At 35.6% G+C, this 19698-nt stretch overlaps 2 protein-coding genes across 2 annotated transcripts; one reads left to right on the forward strand and one right to left on the reverse strand.

Moving 5' to 3' along the window:
- Nucleotides 1–1606: 1606 nt before the first annotated feature.
- Nucleotides 1607–3063, reverse strand: LOC106141126 (V-type proton ATPase 21 kDa proteolipid subunit c''-like). Its single transcript, XM_060948329.1, has 3 exons — nt 2826–3063; nt 2356–2454; nt 1607–1887 (listed from the first exon to the last, which is right to left on the reverse strand). Exons 1-3 carry the CDS (start codon nt 3061–3063, stop codon nt 1607–1609), a joined length of 618 nt encoding a protein of 205 aa, XP_060804312.1.
- Nucleotides 3064–9929: 6866 nt separating this feature from the next.
- On the forward strand, nt 9930–19671 carry LOC106130465 (uncharacterized). The gene is made up of 5 exons (XM_013329312.2): nt 9930–10394; nt 15791–15878; nt 16156–16386; nt 18049–18178; nt 18376–19671. The coding sequence occupies exons 2-5, from the start codon at nt 15810–15812 to the stop codon at nt 18546–18548; spliced, it is 603 nt and encodes a 200-aa protein (XP_013184766.1). The 5' UTR covers nt 9930–10394; nt 15791–15809; the 3' UTR covers nt 18549–19671.
- The last annotated feature ends 27 nt before the right edge of the window (nt 19672–19698 follow it).

Here is a 19698-nt window from a genome sequence, read left to right on the forward strand (position 1 = left end):
CCGCCGCTTTGGAAGCGGTAGTAGTTATATTTAGATTTAAGTGATGTGACGTCAATAAGTGATACCTTGTATCCAATTTTGAAAATAAATCTATTCTATTCTAACTACATTTACGAGTATTGCGGTCAGAACGGGTACAATTAGGTCCACACACCATCTGGCGTTTTGATCTGGCACTGTAAAATGATCCGCATCGTTCAATGATACCCTATTCCTTTGGAGTTTTTTGTCCCGGTTGCATCCTCACCACCCTGGAGAGGAGCCCGGGGTATGCCTTTGACCGTGGATCCTGGATTGGATGAGTCAGGCCTTTACATGAAGCGGCTGACCGTCTGACCTCCGTCTCCTTCGCAGGGGAACCTAGCCCGTTTTGGATCAGAACATGGTTACACATCCAGTTGCCTGAATGTGCTGGTTTCCTTATCTAGAGAGCATCAGTTAACCAATGTTCATAACTTCGAAAATAACCATTGGTGGCCATGGGATTCGAACTTATGCCGATCAGAATTCATTTATTTAACCTTTCATAAAATTTTCATGCATGTTCAGTTTCGGCTGTATTAAGGATCTGCTATTTTGAAAATTTTATATTTTACGAATAAAAGGTAATATAGGTATGATCCGGAAATGCGTCTTTCATCTGAGTTTTGCGATTGTACGAGTACTCATACTTAGAACCTAACCTTGCATTAGTTGAATAATGAATATAAAAGATATTATTTCCTAGTTTCCGGCACCAATAAAAGAAGGATAGTACCACTCTTTCTCTTTCAAATGTATGTCGAAAAAGGCGACTAAGGAATAGGCTTATAAACCCGGGATACTTCTTTTAGACGATGGGGTGTCACTATTTAATTCTTAATTGTATCATCAAGGCAAAAATCTGAACGTGGTCTGTCAGTCTTTTCAAGACTGTTCTTTGTTGTTGTTGTTGGTTCTGTCTATCCCGCAAGGGATATAGTGGACGTGACTATATACATATGTATGTATGTATGTACTGGACTACAAAAAAGGAAACATCGAAAACTAGGTACATATCATAAATTAAAAGAGGTGCGATTAAAAATTTAAAAAATCTATTATTTACCTATATTATTTAATTTATTAGCATAAAATATACTGAAACAGAATAGGTTTATAAAAATACGGAGTTACTGTTTATATATGACGATAGCTTGTAGGTAGCTACAAAATGTATACAGATTTTATAAAAATCTGACGCCAGGATAGAACAAAATGTAAAATAAAAACAATTAATCCTAATGAGTGTAACAATAAAATAAATAATTAATTAATATATCCTACGGGACAAATTACACAGATTGAGTTAGCCTCGATGAAAGTTCGAGACTTGTGTTACGAGATACTAACTCAACGCTACTATATTTTATAATAAATACTTAGATAGATAAACATCCAAAACCCAGACCATAAAAAAAAATATTTTTGAAAATAAAAAAACAATGCTACAAAAAAAAATATATTCTCGGATGAAATCTTTCTCTAATTGAATTTATTTACAATGACCTACATATGTGGTCAGTACAGATCTTTTTACCTCTCAAATTACCTACAACTAACAATCTCAGTCGTATTCGCATTAAACTTATTTAGAATCCTGTCCTATTCTACTCGACATGTAAATACCCACAATCAAACCAAACAAACCGATGGCCGAGCCAAAGATTTCTATGATCAGAATTTTGACGAAGAGCGCCGCGTGCGCAGCGTCCGCCAAAGCTGCGCCTGAGCCGACGATGCCCACAGCAACACCGCAGGCCAAGTTGACGCAGCCCACCGTCAAACCGGCCCCAAAATTCACGAACCCCGAATAAAGAATATGCCTTTTCGTGGAATCTTCGCCGTAATCACGCATTCTCACGTTTCCTGATGAAATGAAAACAGTAATATATTTAGAAAGATAGATAGAATTGAGATTTAAATAGTGACAGGTTGCTAACCCATCGCATAAAAAAGAATCTCAAGTTTGTAAGCTTATCCCTTAGTCGCCTTTAACGACATCCATGGGAAAGAGATGGATTGTTCTTATTATTTTTTGTACTGGTGCCGGCAACCACACGGCACATTCTATCATGAAGCCAAATAGCTGAACGTGGCCATTCAGTCTTTTCAAGACTGTTGGCTCTGTCTACCCCACGAGGGATATAGATGTGATTATATGTATGTGAATGTATATATGGAGCGTTGCAGCGTCGACACGGCGTCAACGTAGCGATAATATGCATCATACATAGTAGGTACACGCCGCGTAGGCGCAAGGCGACGAGCAACGCTCTAAAGATGCCAAGTGTGAGTTGGGCCTTCAAAGAACGAAAATGATGTATAAGTACCTACCTGTCAGAATGATTCCAGTGATGAGGCCATAGATGGCGACAGCTTCGCAGAAGATGATCGATATCAAGTTCTTCGTCTTGATCCTGGGAGCTTTGACGCCTAATGAAAGCATACCATCAACATTTTAGAATTTATGAAGCATAAGGTTGAGACATAAAGGGACTCTAAAGAGGTTTTGACGGGAGTCAAAATAGGGTGCGCTATTAGAGAGCAAATGCGAGACCAGCACCATTTTGACCTCGTTTCTGGAGTGGGTAAGATTAGTCACGCATGATCCGTTGGCAGATACTTCCACTTGTCACATTGCATACTTCGTTTGCTTAACCCACATTCATCACTTTCATGCAAAATCGTGACTAATAAACATTCATGAATTTCTTGCAAACCTTTAGGGTACAAGTTAGGGTTTAGGGAACACTTGACCTTTACCCAGGATGTCCCCTATTGGATCAAGGTACATTTCTACTCACCTCCGCCAACAATACTAACACCGACCACAAAAATTCCCATCGCGGCGCCAACAACCGACAATGTGACAGCTAAAGCCACGCCCAAAAATGCCCACATATATGGAGAACTCTTCTCAAGAAACCATCCCAAATTTATATTCTCCCCTTTGTTATTAAATAAATAAGTCATGCTGAATATCAAGCCGGTAGAACTGGTAAGAGCCCATAAGAAATTGCACACATAACTTCCCAAAGTCATTTTGAATTATCGGTGGAATTAAATATTACAATTTACTTAGAAAACTTTATGTAGGTTTACTCGGTATCTTCTACAAGGAAACGCTAAAAATATCTTTCATTTTGACAGAACCGTAGACAACAGAAGATTAAAAAATAATAGCATGTAGGTTTATTAAAATTACGCAAAAGGAAAATGGTTTAAGAAGTCCCTGCAATTTTTTGTGTACGAAAAATTAAATTTTCTTCCATTATTCATTCCTTAGTCTTCCATTGCAACTAAGGTTACAGAAAATTACCTACGTGATACGCTCCGTATTACCGCCACCCGTGTGACGAATTTAGTATTTATGAAATGTCAATGTACCTATATAATGTTTATCCGTATAATAATTCTGGCAATAAGTTAAAAAGAGGTTTGTTATCGAATAAGTTACCTTACATCTTGTATAGGTTAGAAACATATTAGAACTACATGGCCTTTTTTTTCTATATCGTGTAAGTAAATACTTCATGTTAAGATTTAATAAATTGCTTGCATTTTAGTTCTTCAGTCTAGTTAACAGAGTTCTCAAAGCCACTTACACAGAATACTTTGTAATAAGCTGAAGGTACCTAATCCACAAAAGATTTTCTTTTTTTGTTACCAAATTTGTCAGATAGAGATATTCTTTAAGAACTAAATAATAGTAACGAACGAAAGAATAGTAGCCATGTAGCTACTATTGCTTGTAAATTTTCGTAAAGGCGGTACTAATACAATACAGATAGAAAAAGGAAGAACCTGAAAAATAAATTTTAGGAAGTAAATGTGTTTTCTAATGGCATAATTTGACCTGACCTAAACGAGTTAAAGAGTTTCAGTTTTCTTAGTCCACCACTTGGCAATATCAACTCAAGTGACACTTCTCAAGTCTCTGAAGACAGCCCTTCAGTCTTAGAGCTCTTAAGCAAAAACACTTCAACCGCGCCATTGTCTTTTATACTAGATTATTAATTATTCCACCCTTATTATATACTAGATGTGGCCGAGACTTCGTTCGCGTGGAATAGTTATTTGGGCATCATTGAAGCCCTCAAGGATGAATAATTTTCTCCGATTTTTTTCACTTTCTCCATTATTTCTCCGCCCCAAATAGTTGCAGCGTGATGTTATATAACCTATAGCCTTCTTCGATTATTGGTCTATTCAACACAAAAATAATTTTTCAATTCGAACCAGTAGGTCCTAAGATAAGCGCAAACAAACAAACTCTTTACCTTTATAATATTGATATACATGTATATATTATTATATTAGCTTTAAAAGAATTTGATTGAAAGAAGAAAAAGAAGAAATGAATTGAAAAAACAAAGCAATCTAACGGTTTGCATACTCGTAATAAGAAAATCGTGATATTTTACAAAGCATCATAAAATGGCGGAATGTGGCCGCCATTTTATGATGTCATTCGCAATCACACAAGTCACGAAAACTCATCGGCGCGACGCTCTCTTCATAAAGAATCAAGGACATGTCGTTACAAGTTATTGTCCGGGAGTGTGGGATTTCGGATTTATTTTTAAATCAACACAACTTACTAGGTACTACCGCTTCCAAAGTCAAGTAAACAAATTCTACGGCATTTTACACCTGACGTCAATTTACAAATATAAATCTGTAAAAGAAACCATGGACATTGTCTAAATTAAAAAATATACATACATATAGTCACATCTATATCCCTTACAAGGTAGACAGGGCCAACAGTCTAGAAAAGACGGAAATTCAGCTGTATGGATAATGATGGAATGGAGGTTCAAATAGTGACAGTTTGCTAGCCCATCTTATACAATAGGCATCTTAAATTTATAAGCCTATCCCTAAGTCGTCTTTTACGACGTCTATGAGAACGAGATGGAATGGTCCTATTCTAAAGTTCCGAAAACCACACGGCACTAACAAATATATGGAATTAGTACTGTCTCTGTCTACCGGTCCGGGAAAAAGGCGTGATTTCATGTATGTATGTAGAATAAGTGTAAAATTAATTTTAATTTGGTTTTGTTACACTGTAAATTTACCTCCTCGATCAAAGACACCATGGTCAAATTAAATGTAAACCTTAGCTGGCATGAAACATTAATCAAACAAAAGATAGTCAAATTAAATAGTAAGAAAATCCTATACGTAGTGATAAGATAATTTTTATTCAACCTCCCATTCCACACACATACATCACGCCTCTTTCTTGTCGGAGTAGGAATTGTTTTTGTTTGTTTTTTTTTTTTGACAAATTACACAGATTGAGTTGGCCTCAAAGTAAGTTCGAGACTTGTGTTACGAGATACTAACTCAACCATACTATATTTTATAATAAATACTTATGTAGATAAACATCTAAGACCCAGGCCAATCAGAGAAAGTTCTTTTCTCATCATGCCCTGGCCGGGAATCGAACCCGGGACCTCCGGTGACACAGACAAGCGCACTACCGCTGCGCCACAGAGGCCGTCAGACTAATCTATTTGTCACTTCTTTCGCTTTCATTCACATTCATTATTGTTTTCATACAAACTCATCAGTTTAAAGTACTTTACATCTCTACATGTAGGTACTGCATCTATATTCGTATCATAAGTGTAGCTTTAATCATACATATTACCACGTCTATATCCATTGGGGGTACACAGAGTCAACAATCTTGAAAAAAACGAAAGGCCACGCTCAGCTGTATGGCTTTAAAATGATTGAGATTAAAATAGTGACAGGTCGCTAGCACACCGCCTACAAAAAGATTCCCAAGGTTATGAGCCTGTCCCTTAGTCGCCATTTACGATCTCCACGGGAATTAGGAATATATATTTATCGTTATAATGCAAAAGTAGGTAAGTTTGTACGTTTGTTAGTTATCTCTTTACATTACAGTGGAAATACTCAATCGATCATTAAAAATGTTTGGATAAAGTGTGGACTACAGAGGACACATTGTAATTGTCACGCCGGCGAAGTCGCAAGCGCAAGCTAGTCTTCAATATACCTAAAGGGCATCCCCCTGCCCTTTTATTAAGGAACGTATAATTAATTGCACCCTTGGAGATTTATTAACGCGATGGGATATAATAAACGGCAAATTTCGTCAGCCATTCGGAGGAAATATTATTAGGCTCGTAAATACTATAAATAAATATACGGGACAAATTACACATATTGAGTTAACCTCGAAGTAAGTTCGAGACTTGTGTCACGAGATACTAACTAAACGATGCTTTATTTTATAATACATACTTATACTTATATAGATAAACACCCAAGACCCAGGCCAATCAGAAAAAGTTCTTTTCTCATCATGCCATGGCCGGGATTAAAACCCGGGACCTCCGGTGACACAGACGTGTACTACCGCTGCGCCACAGAGGCCGTCACTATGAAATTACAAAAGGCAGTTTCAGTGCCTTATTTATCTGAAATAAATTATGTTCGGTTTTATTAATATGATAATAATCAGCGTAACGAGCAGCCTGAAAAGATAACATATGTATATGCAAACAATCTTGGAAATACTGATTGGCCACGTCCCAAAGGTACTTTGGATTTTACATACATACATATAATCACGTCTTTATCCGTTGTGGGGAAGACAGAGCTAACAGTTTTCAAAAGACTGATTGGCCACGTTCAGCTGTTTGGCTTAATGATAGAATTCAGTGATTTCTTTCCAGACTTAAGTAGTCAATTTGAAATGAAATAGAAACTTTAGTGTGCTTACATTCATTTTGCAATGCAATCAACTTTGAAAAAAACTTAAAAACCCCTTTAAACATTCATATAATCATGTTTTCCCTTGCGGGGTAGACAGACCCAACAGTCTTGAAAGATTAATAAGCCACGTTCCGCTGAAAAAAAAAACTTTGTGTATATTTTTAAATCGATGTTTATCTTAGAACTTGAAAATGAAGATTGTTTTAACCTTTTGTAACAAAATTATATACATAACTAACTAAACCTAGAGTCTTACAGGATTTTTTGGAGAGGTAGGCAGAGTGGCATCTTTCAACTTGGCATTATCCTGGCATAGGTACTTTATTTGCTTCATCCACACACATTCTTGCTTGCAAATTCTTTTTCAAAGCAAATAAAGTTCGAGTCACCTTCAAGCAAGTCAAGTTCAAAGTTTATAGCTCATTCGTGAAACTAGTCTCAAATTGATTGCGAAATTCCAACGTAACCGGCCGACAATGATCTGTCGCAAAAACAGTCTCCAGGTTCTTTGACCTCACTGTAAAGTTACAAAATGATAGGTAGATAGATTGACCTTTTGTACAAAACAATTAAGGTTTTAAAAAATTAAGGAAAAATGGTATTTAAATTTATAATTATTTATGAATTTTTGAAGCGATAAACTGAACCTCAATTTATTTGAAAAAACAACTTGGGTATCAGACATCACATACCTATATACTCGTAAGTCAGACATCTCATATCTCACAAACTATCACGTGAATTAATCAGGCATCACGTCTCTTAGAATACATTGCGTGTCTTATAAGACATCACATTAGGTACAAGAAAACATGATGTGATATACACAGGGTGTTCGATAAATCGAGTTACATATTGATTGGGGACACTCAGAATCTGATTCTCGTTCCAAATAATATGATAAAAAATAAGGAGTTTAAATTTTACCTCATTTATCCAACAAATACAAGAAGTGTGGTAATCCACGCGGGCGGCGCCAATTCAAACGACGAGTCGACACTGCAACGGTGCTACCCACCAGCTGTCTCTAAACATTCTATAACATTATGCACTACTAGAGGCCGCCCGCGACTTCGTCCGCATGGAAACCCAATATATAAACCAAATATCAAAAAACTCCGGAATAAAAAGTAGCCTATATGTTATTCTGTGTCTTCAGCTATATACATACCAAATTTCATCGTAATCGGTTCACTAGTTTTTGCGTGAAACAGTGACAAACATCCATACTGACATACTCACAAACTTTCGCATTAATAATATTTGGCATTTTGATTATTGTAAGTATTTTGATGATTTAACATTTTATAAAGTTAAGCGCGTTCTTAATTGATATGTCCTTAAATGTGATTTACCAGACATTCCTGTATACAGTAATACCTCGGACTTACGCGATAGGTGGGACTGAGCGCTATCCGCGTAAGTCGAATTCGCGTAAGTCGGGGTACAATTTTGCATATAAAGACATACAAAGTATATTTAATTGGGACTGGAGACTAAATAAAACAATAATTTAGGAAATAATTAGTATCTAATTTTAGATAATATGACAAACTATATTAATAGAGTGTATAAACACAATCCGAAGTTATTTTGATGTAGAAGGTTTCATAAATTGTAACAAAGTCGTCTGACGAGTCAATGATTTTTTCTTCTCCCGTAATATCTCCTCGTAGCATCCTAGTAATTTTTTTATTCTATGTTTTGTAACAAAAATGCGCTCTTCATTGGAGTCTTATGTTTTCCAAAATTGTCTGGATCTGATGGACTGGATCATCACTATCCACTTCTAAATTTATTTTTCTACCAAGTGAAAAGAGTCGGTTCTACTTCGTTTGGATGCCATAGTACTTAGTAAATATCTCAGGTCGTCGCACAACGCACAAAAAAACACAAAATCGTAACTTATGTACCTACGCGCCGATTCCGCACTACACGTGTGTGCCTGTTGTTAACTGAACGAATAATAATGCAGGCGGGAGGAGTCAGAAACAAACGCCGACGCTTGACCTTGACTACGCGACGTTCAAACAGAAAACGAATAGACGAGAAAATTAAATCGCGTAACTCCGAATTCGCGTAAGTCGAGGTAGCGTAAGTCGGGGTATTACTGTATTGCAATGTGATCAGATTCAATAGACTTCGTTTTGACTAAGAAGCGGAGGGTCTACCCACGTTGATATCCGTCCTTGCGTTCAGATTAACAATCTCTTAAATTTACTTATAAAGACTTGTAACCTTTTCCACCTCCCACTGGTACCTACAGTAAAAAATCAGGTTACCCTGATTGGAACTCTATGAAGCGGTAATAGAGACGAATTTGCACTGATTTTTAATAGGTTGATATGCCGTCGACTGTACTACGTTGAAAGATGTTTTTGGCTTAACTTCGCGGCAATGTTAACTATACAATTACTTAATTAAAAGTATTAACTATCTACTTAATTTTGAATTAAAAGTTTAAAAAACGTTTGCAATAAAATAAATCCAAAATGTTTGCAGAACGAAAGTAGGTACATATAATCATTTCTTATCCTTTACGAGGTAGCAGCAACGTACAAGCCAACAGTCTCGCAAAGACTGACATAGTGACAGGTTGCTAGCCCATCGACTGAAAGTAGAATCCCAAGTTATAAGCCTATCCTTTAGTCGCACACCTAGATGCTCTCTACAGAGGTGAGGATGTAAGTGTAACCAACCTAATATAAATATATATGAATATAGAATAAACCATTAGCGTCTTCAAAATAAGTTAAAAAAAATGGCCAACTAGTTTTGTATCAAATTGCAAACAAACTGGAAAGCCAAATAAAGACTAAAACATAAGTGACACAATAATCCAAAAGATTAAACAAATAAAATTAATTAAAAAAAAACATCTTTATCTACAACTAGCTGTGCCCGCGACTTCGTCCGCGTGGAATAGTTTATTTTGCCCTCAAGGATGAATAATTTTCCCCGTTTTTTTTTCACATTTTCTATTACCTATTTCTTCGCTCCTAATAGTTGCAGCGTGATGTTATAAATGGTCTATTCAACACAAAAATATTTTTTTTATTCGAACCAGTAGTTCCTGAGATTAGCGCCTTCAAACAAACAAACACTTCAGCTTTATAATATTAGCAAAGATGTCGCGCAATCGTTTAACAACACAGTCGCTTCACAACGCACGTGCGCACAGGCATCAAAAGATTTCTATAGTTAGTGTTTAAGGAAGTGAATACAATTAACTATCTAGAACTTTACTATTAATAATTCTGTGATACAATACTAAATCCCTTTGGACATTCCATCATGACCTTGTGCAATGCTCGATTAATTCCGACTCAAGCTTAAGTCAATAGGTTGCGTAGACCGACCTTGTGACATCATACAGTGCCTCTGCGCCGGTCTTCACACGGCGCGTCCGCGGGACGAACGTGCGCGCGTTCTAATTTCGAATTTGTTTTTTTTTTAACGAAACTTTTTAATTTATTTAGTGCCAGTGCTTAAAAAGGTTGGTGTTGTGGGTGTAATTAATTGCCGTGACATGGGAAAGTTCAAAACGTGACTATTTCAAAATAGTTGATGCTACTTTGAACTTAATTATAAAATAAACACTTTTGTTTATGGTAAGTTATTTATGTTTTTATTCATGTTTACGAAAAGTTCCGCCTTATTAGTTTGTAAATTATAAAAGCTTTATCACTAAAACTGGAAGTCACGGAAAAATTTATTATTAGTGAAACCTGTTTGTACGTCCCTATTCGAGTTAAGTAATTACATTTTGTTCCTAACCAAGCTATTTTCGTATTCACGAGAGAATTTCACAATTCATTTGCAAAGAAATTGTTTAACCCGGTGGGGAATGGTAAATGCACACAAGTTTTGCATTATTCGATGAAAACATTGCATTTGTTTGTCGAGAATAAGCATGTAGGTATATTCTTAGCATATAACGATGAGTTGTTGCCCGTGGCTCTGCTTCTGTGGGAAATTAATGTATGAAGTATGTAAATATGTATATACTTACTCCTATTGAAAAATTAAATAAAAAGAAATACCAATAAATATGCAATTCTCCTTTTAGATGACCTAGTTACACTAACTGTATTTCAATTCTTAGAGCTTGAGGTCTTAGAAACATTTTCGAGACTTTTAACACAGTATACCTAACGTGACCATTTTTTTTTTGCGTCAGAGCGGGACGCTTACGGAATTTTATATATAAGTAAATAAAAAAATATATAAGTATTTATATATATAAGTATTAATATATAAGTCAATTATAAATAATTATCTATACATATAATAAAACAGTAAAAATATTTTGTCTGTACATTTAGTATTTTTGACTGACTGTTCTCGTCAGCGAGATTTGAGTGCAATGTTGATATAAAATAAGTATAAAAATTTGGTTTGCTTGCAAAAGCGGGACATTTTTGCTCTCGCTGGGGACAGCGGGACAGACAGCCTGAAAGCGGGACAATCCCGCCGAAAGCGGGACGTATGGTCACCTTAAGTATACCCCGTAAAGGATAAATAAGTGATCTAGGTAGGTATCTTAATATGAAAGAGGACACTGAAATACCAAAAACCCAAACCACTGGATCTAGAAATTTGACTCAAAGGTGATTATGGTCTTAGGGATTGGATTTCCAAAAATTCTTACGCGAAACTAAATTTAACGGTATTTCTATTTACATGGGCGGCGTGTAGGTCTGTAAATGTCAAGTTTTAGGAATAATTAAGTTACAAACATCAAAACTATCAAATTTAATTTGTTGGATGTAAATTTTGTTCTACACAGAGACATCGTATCTTACAGATTGTGACATCAACTTGGAAATGTTATTAGGCGGAACCAGTTCGTTGACCTCGTGGTAGCAGTATCATAAAGCGTTAATTTGTTCGACTCTTAATGGTGTTTATTATATTCGCCATTAATTTATTAATTCGCTCCAAATATTTGTCGTAAACAAGTTAAATAACCGGTTCTGAATTTTGAACAGCGGGTACAAAAAAGTTTACCACCATTTGTAGGTACGCTGGTATTCTTTTTTACAAGACTGTCGGCTCTGACTACCCCGCAAGGGATATAGCCTATATGTAAGTATGTTACAATTAAATCATTAAAATGATTTTGAATGATAAAGTAAAGCTTATACACAAAAATTAAAATTATTTTGATAGATTAAAAAGAAGACAGATAATGCTATGATACCGTTATATAATCATCCTTGGATTCCTTGGATTCCTGCACGACAGTTATCATCTTGCGGTTTACCACAGGATACCGGGACATGCCAGTGATCCACCAAGGTAAAAAGCCCACCGGTGGTCTACTTCAGAATGCCAATTTAAAAATACATATGGTCACGTCTATATCCCTTGTGGGCTAGACAGAGCCAACAGTGTTGAAAAGACTGAATGGCCACGTTTAGCTATTTGGCTTAATGATAGAATTGAGATTCAAATAGTGATAGGTTGCAAGCCCATCGCCTAAAAAAGAATCCCAAGTTTGTACGTACGCACGGCATATTTTAAATATATATATATATATATATATATATATATATATATATATATATATTATTATATACGGGACAAATTACACTGATTGAGTTAGCCTCGAAGTAAGTTCGAGACTTGTGTTACGAGATACTAACTCAAGATACTATATTTTATAATAAATACTTATACAGAATTTATATCGATCAATCTAAATACATATATTAAAGAAGAAAGTGAATGACTGACTGATATATCAACGCATAGCCGAAAGGTCTTGAGACTTGAAATTTGGCGTGTACCTTTGTTATTTATGTGGAATTCTGGATTATACCAAAATTCCCGCGGAACAAGAATTATGGTCATTTTCCGTTTTACTCATGCGAAGCTGCGGGCTTCTTTAGTTGCCTTTTACGACCTCCATGGAAAAGATATGAAAGAATAGAAATATTGACTTAGGTATTAGAAACGACTGCAATTATTCCTATTATGAACACCACAGTGCACTGAAGTAACGTAAGCGTTCTTCTTAGTTGAAGTCGCTACTAAGTTCCCAGTTCTTAGCTCTGTGGCTTGCACAAAACGATCAAACATGATTCCAGCAGCTCAAACAAATCAGCTAACGATGTTTGCATTTCCCAAGACAATGATATGACCAGACTAGCTCTTGTGAACAAAGCGTACGCATTGTTATACAGACATTGTTTTGAAATCTTAATATAAAAATACTAATAAGTAGCATTCCACTCGTCTCGAAATAACTTTAGGGCTAATATAACCCAATTTGTGGACATTGTCCAGTATTCGTTGTCATCTAAGAATCAGTACAATCAAAAAAAATTTTTTAATCTCCCTAGATTTTCAACAAAATCTAGTAACATATAATATAACACGCAAAATATCCTATTACATAGTACTTCATTTATTGTTCGTAATTGGCTCATAAAGCCTTACATGCGTAACACTAAAATTAATGACACCATTTATCAAAATCAAATGTTAGGAAAGGAAATTAGGACTAAGTTTTCGCATAAATCTTAAACAATATGCTAAAATCTTACAATTATTCTTCGTTATGGTATACGACCTTATAACATTTGAAATGTGCAGGTTGGTGAAAGGTCGGAGTGGGAAGGCCTAGACCTAGAGCTAGGCGAACGTATCTTGATCAAATTAAGGACGTCCTGGTAAAGGGTCAGGTCAAGAGTGCCCGAAACCGCAGAGCTTGCATGAAGAGAGTTATGAATGTGAATGAAACGAAAGAAGTATGCAGAGATCGTGGCAAGTGGAAAGATGTAGTTTTTGCGTACACCCAGGAAAAAAGACCTAATTTAATGTATTCATGTATGTAGAAATGAGAGGTAGCCCATCTGAATCAGATAAGTAACTCAGAAATACGATAAACGAGACTTACAGAGATTGTGCTAACCCCGAAGTAAGTCTTGTTACAATAACAAAACTCAATTATAATTATACATAGGTATTTTACAATATACATAATGAACAAAATTAGAACTAAGTACAAATATAAACAATAAACTAAAACTATAGGCCGAACTAAAACATAACTTAAGTTTAATTATATCTACATACATACATACATATGGTCATGTCTACTATTAGTCTAATTATATCTAATACAATTTAATCAATTAAATGTTATTATTATTATTCTAAATAAATAAACATCCAAGACCCATGCGAATAAAGTAATTCATACACAGAACCACTGCGTCAAACAATAAACGTAGCTCGGAAAATCGTGAACTAACACCCTTCCAAATAGATCCTTTACCAAAGTGGGTAAAAAAAAATGTTAAACTTTCCTATTTCGTCCTGTCATACTTTCAGATAACACGCTCGCAACATCCCTTATGGACGTGTCTTTTTATAGAGCACATCCCGACCTTGGCAAGCCACCCTCCGCTACAATAACCTTTATACAACTAACCACCGAACCATGCCACTTCCAAACCAATACACATTGAACCATTGGATACATCTCGTTGCGCGCCACGGGAGACCTAATTAAGCTGGCCGCAGATGCCAATGGAAGCCCAAAAATAGAACATTCTAGTAAAGTCGCCGACGACAACGGTTGTGTGTTTGTTGTTCTCCAATTTTTAAATGGCGAACAGCGGTTGCAGGCTTGCCAATTTCAGTTCTTTAGCATTCAGCATCGATGAACTAAACGCAAGAAATGACGAAGGAGTTAGGTCTGTAATCATACCCTGGGAATTTGTAACTGTTTTGTAACAATAGCAGAGTTTAATGAACCCATCTTTGTCGACCCTCCCGGTAGTTTCTCATCCGTTTATAGAGTTCTGCTTGTATTGTTCCTGTAGTTAAAAAGACCCTAAGAAACGTGTTTTGTTTTGTTAAGTTGTTATATCGATCGACGTAATATCTTATGGTTATAACTGTTTGTTATATGTTGCCCATTGTAATATGGGTGGGGTAGACGCGCTATTGTTATTGGGCGATCACAAATATCGATCACAAAACAACCTATCCCAGCTTCGTTTAGTCTATCATTTATTAACGCCGTGTGGTTCCAGACACTTTGGAATAGGACCACTCTATATTTTTCCCATGGATGTCGTAAAAGCCGACTAAGGGAAAGCTCCATATCTTTCTCTTGGATGTCGTTAAAGCCGACTAAGGGAAAGGCTTTTACTCGTGGGATTCTTCTTGTAGGCTTGGTGGGTTAGCAATTTAACCTGTCACTATTTAATTCTCAATTCCATCATTGAGCCATACAGCTGAACGTGTCCTTTCAGTATTTTCAAGACTGTAAGTTCTGTCGACCCCGCAATGTGGACTTGATTATATGTATATATATATATATGTATATATTTATTATTTATCGGTATGTACAGTTCGCCCGCGATTTCACTCCCGTGCTTTTGTCGTATTTATAAACCTCCTTGCGGTAGTCATGGTCACATCCTCACGTCTCTGCAGACGAGCCCGGGGTGCGCCTTTTGACTTTGATACTGGATTGAATAAGTCATATTTTAACACAAAGTCAAACATGATATGAACTGGTAATTTTCACATTAGCTGATACTAGTAGGAATAGTATCAGTAGATCGCTTAATTGGTTCGCAATGGCAAAAAGAATAACTTTGGATTTCTTTGCAAAGTTGAGCCGAAAGCTTTACCTACTGTTGTTTTAAACAGCCCAACTATGTAATATTATTATTCCTGATAACATAAACATAACATGTTATCACGTCTATATAACTTGCGGACTAGACAGAACCAACAGTCATCAAAAGACTGAAAGGCGTGGTCCTATTCCTATTATTTTTAAATTGGTGCCGGGAACCACACGATATATTCTTTTATTTTATTTCTCGCTTGTTATTTAATAAGTAGGGAATACAGTAGTATTCTCTTGTGCGTTAAGATGAAATTGAATTAAATACAATCGGACTTAACGTATTTTATATCTACACTACACTATTACCTTATTACTTACTATTAATTACTGTCAAAAATTATTTTGTTTCAGATACGCAGATGAACCAAAGATGACAAGAAAGTTTCTCTTTTGTTTCCCGCTTCGAACGGGGAACATTGTTTTAGGCTACATAGTTATCGTAAGTATTGTCACTTAAGTACTTACATACCATCTATGCTGTAATCTTCCACCGATTTGCTCGTATGTTTGTTCGTATGCAAAAAAAAACAGCAATGACTCTTGGCAGCTATTCTGCTATTATTATAACGTCAGGCGCTATTTTAGTGTCAGACTTTCATGCCTTAATTTTTGTCATGTTATCAAAAAGAACCATACTATACATAGACAGACAATTACAATTTGATTGTTCCCTTTTGCAGTTTCTCCTTTATACTGATTCTTATTTATTTTTACAGACGATAGCACTAATGGTGTTCGGGTACCACCTCTACGAACTGGGTCTCACCATGGTCTCTAAAGACTATGAACATGAGAAATTCCGCAACTTCCAAAACCTTGAGAATATCTTCGGGAAGACCAACGCCTCCCTAGTCGCCTACATCACTATGAGCTACTACACCACATACTGCGGTATCGCCATCTTGCTGTTTCTCTTTGGTATTATGTTGGTCTGCGGAGCATATCAGGTCAGTAACATTTTACACTCTTTATAGCAAATTCATCAAATATGAAAACGTCTTCAGGAAGAAGAACACTTTCACTATCGCCTTCGTAACTACTAGTTTACCACCTTCCCTTAACGGAACTCCTTACCATAAAAGACCACTGCAGGACTAAGATCTCCCCAGAAATGGGGGGATTTGACCCACAGTCATCACGCTGGGCAGGCGGGTCGGTGACCGCAGTGTCTATTGATTCTGGACTATGTTGTCATATCAGCGTAGGAGGCGCTACTGCCCACCTCCCGTTTAATCCCTTAATCACCTCTTATGCTACCCACAAGAAATATGAGGTAGTGCTATTCTACTCTGACGGCTCCATATGGTCACCAAAATTGACCACGCACAATGCTAAAATTATTTTATTCATCTTAAACTATTCGCCTCAAAATCTCTTCTAAGAACTTTCGCATTTTTCTCTCTAGAAAAGAAGATATCACTCAATTTAGTATTTTGGGGGCTCTGAACTTCAAAATGTCAATTGGGATTTTTTTTATAAGAAGATGCACGAACTTAAAAATCATACTACTGTGACTGTCAATAAGGCAAGTTTCCAAAATTAAAAGAAGCATGAAAGTAAGCAAAAATGAAAGTGCATTTTCACGTCCATTGAGCCAAACAAATCTCCACTCGCACTTTCATGACACTTTCGCATATTCATAAAAGCATTCTGCAGACCACAGGTTTTTTTGCATAATCAAAAAAATCGTTTAATTGGTTCATTATTTCTGACAAATTACACGGATTGAGTTAACCTCAAAGTAAGTTTAAGACGTGTGTTATGAGATACTTAATCAACGATACTATATTTTATGATAAATACTTTGACTGGGTCAATCGGAATAAGTTTCTCGTCTTACCCTGGCCGGGATTCGATCCCTGGACCTACTGTGTCACAGATAAGGGCACTACCGCTGCGTCACAAAGGCTGACTTTTTGGTATCATTGCGTGATTGTATGTTACATAAGAAGTAATGGAACATGGAAATAGGAAATATTCTGGCGTGTGTTCCATTGCGTGTTTTGTACTGATAATATCTAAAGACTCATAGTTTTAACAACCATGTAGTTACGTTTTAACGCGTGAATGGGCAATAAACTAAGGCTATAATATTCGTTGAAATGTTCCCCCGTTAAAAGCGGAACAATTTATAAGTAATGAATAAAATAAATGTTGTTTCCTTCCTTCCTAATCAAATTTTCATTTAATTTTTCATTGAATATTTATTATTAATATTTATTTATACATTTATGTACAATAAAAAAAAATGAGAATAGAACTTAAACTAAAGAGAAATTCAGAACAAGAAATTCACTACAAGCCTACGACAGGAAATTAATAATAATATTTAATATTAGTGTTTTTAGCCTTTTTCCTTCTGCATCCACAAGTTACACGCGGAAAATAACAAATACCTTTATATCTTGATGATTTAAGTACCATAACATTATATTCTTATACTCACGATTTATCAGCGCTTTTGAATAATTAGTCAAATTATTGGTCAGATATTCCCGTACCTATAGTTAAATGGAACATTTCTTATGCCAAATCAATAACATTATTAAATTTTTCACAATTGTAAACATCATCGATATAAGGTGTACATTATTTGTTATTGTTTTCAGGCGAATCATTGTCTGGTGGCCACATTCTTCGTGTACAGTTTCTTCCACATGTTCTTCACAGTGATACTGATTGTTTGGGAAGCTGTCTCTGAAGGCTGGATTCAAATTGGACTTATTGTTTTGTCTAATGGTCAGTACATACATACATATATTCATACGTATAGTCACGTCTATGTATATCCCTAGAGACAGATCCAACAGTCTTGAAAACTGTTGATGAAAACAGATGATATTCAAATTGTAATCATAAAATAAACGTATCTTAAAAAGAGCACATCAATTCAAAAGCAATTTTTTTTAATGTACTAATACAAATTCCTTTTTCAGTGCTCCTGATAATTTGCCTGTTCAGCGTCAAATATCTGATGGAAGCCATCAGGACAGGGAACATCTACAGTCGACCTGGGGAGGTTCTCTGCTCAGACAAGTACAACACCTTGACTAACCGCAGCGTGAGGGATCGGGAGCCCAAATATTATTACAAGGACTTCGACCGATAGTCAAGCAGAAGTTTGGTAGAAAAGATATCGTGTTATAAAAATATTTATTTCTCATAGACGTTGTTGAAATTCGTTATGTTACCGTGATTGGACAATACTCAAATGTTTAGCGAGGTCTGAATAAATTTTGTAGTAGAAATCGAAATTTGAATCGTGAACATACCCAAAAACCAGACGGATGTACGAGTATTTGTGAAAACAAGGAGACCTTCAGAGAGGGTCTATTCTCCTTGAAATTTGGAAAATGTGAATTTTATGAAAACCTACATTATTGAATTTCGTTAGGCATCAAAATGGATTCGATAATTTGCAAGATAATAATTACTATAGAAAACTTACTAGGTAGCGCTGAACATAATCACGAGGTCTGTTGTGGGGATCGACTATAATTGTTAATGTAGAACTTTTATAATTATAAATTAGTAACATCTAATCATTGTTATGTCCACTGTCTTTAAAGTTTTAACCCGAAAAGTGATATGTGAGACTTTTTGCCCATCAGTGAGACATGGATCTACAGGAGACAAAAATATATTACGGAGTGACTTTGAAATAAGTGCAGTCGCAATGAAGATAATATCAGAGTTTCTTCTAAGTATTCCAATGATAATAAACAATGATAAGATTGGAGAAACTTTTATATATTCTTGTGTCTCTTCAAATATTTCTTACTGCTTGGCCCTTATTGCTCAGAATTCAGTATTAATGTCAGTGGTATATACTCTGAGTAGAAAACTGTTCAAATTAGCAGTAGACTAAAGTACTGTTTGCTCATACTTTGTTTTACTTATTTTGTGTATTTGTGAACCAAGGTAGAGAATGTTTGTTTATTTAGCTAGTTTTTATACCTGAAATGCGTTGTTTGAAGTTAAGTCGAATTAAAGTAATACTTTGTTGAAAATGTAGATGATGTATGTGAAAAATACCCATGGTGTATGTATAAAAATATTATTAAAAAAAGGGAAATTCTACAATCCAAATTAAGAGAAACGGTGATATTATTATGATTTCAAGCATTCCAGAAAGTAGTTATGGGTAGTATAGTTAATGTTTTTTTAATCATAACATATAAATATGTAAAATTTATATGGTGAATATATGTACCGGAAATTAACAAATAAAGAATCAATATTTTATAACAAATTATTTT

The sequence above is a fragment of the Amyelois transitella genome, chromosome 15 (assembly GCF_032362555.1).
Source record: "Amyelois transitella isolate CPQ chromosome 15, ilAmyTran1.1, whole genome shotgun sequence".
Lineage (NCBI taxonomy): Eukaryota > Metazoa > Arthropoda > Insecta > Lepidoptera > Pyralidae > Amyelois > Amyelois transitella.

Excerpts from the sequence above, each read along its gene's own strand:
- LOC106141126 (XM_060948329.1), bottom strand. The coding sequence starts at position 3,063 with ATGACTTTGGGAAGTTATGTGTGCAATTTCTTATGGGCTCTTACCAGT. Across the intron at positions 2,455-2,825 it reads TGTTAGTATTGTTGGCGGAG|GCGTCAAAGCTCCCAGGATC; the intron begins GTGAGTAGAAAT and ends TGCTTTCATTAG. Across the intron at positions 1,888-2,355 it reads CACTGGAATCATTCTGACAG|GAAACGTGAGAATGCGTGAT; the intron begins GTAGGTACTTAT and ends TCATTTCATCAG.
- LOC106130465 (XM_013329312.2), top strand. The coding sequence starts at position 15,810 with ATGACAAGAAAGTTTCTCTTTTGTTTCCCGCTTCGAACGGGGAACATT. Across the intron at positions 16,387-18,048 it reads TGGTCTGCGGAGCATATCAG|GCGAATCATTGTCTGGTGGC; the intron begins GTCAGTAACATT and ends TATTGTTTTCAG. Across the intron at positions 18,179-18,375 it reads ACTTATTGTTTTGTCTAATG|TGCTCCTGATAATTTGCCTG; the intron begins GTCAGTACATAC and ends TTCCTTTTTCAG.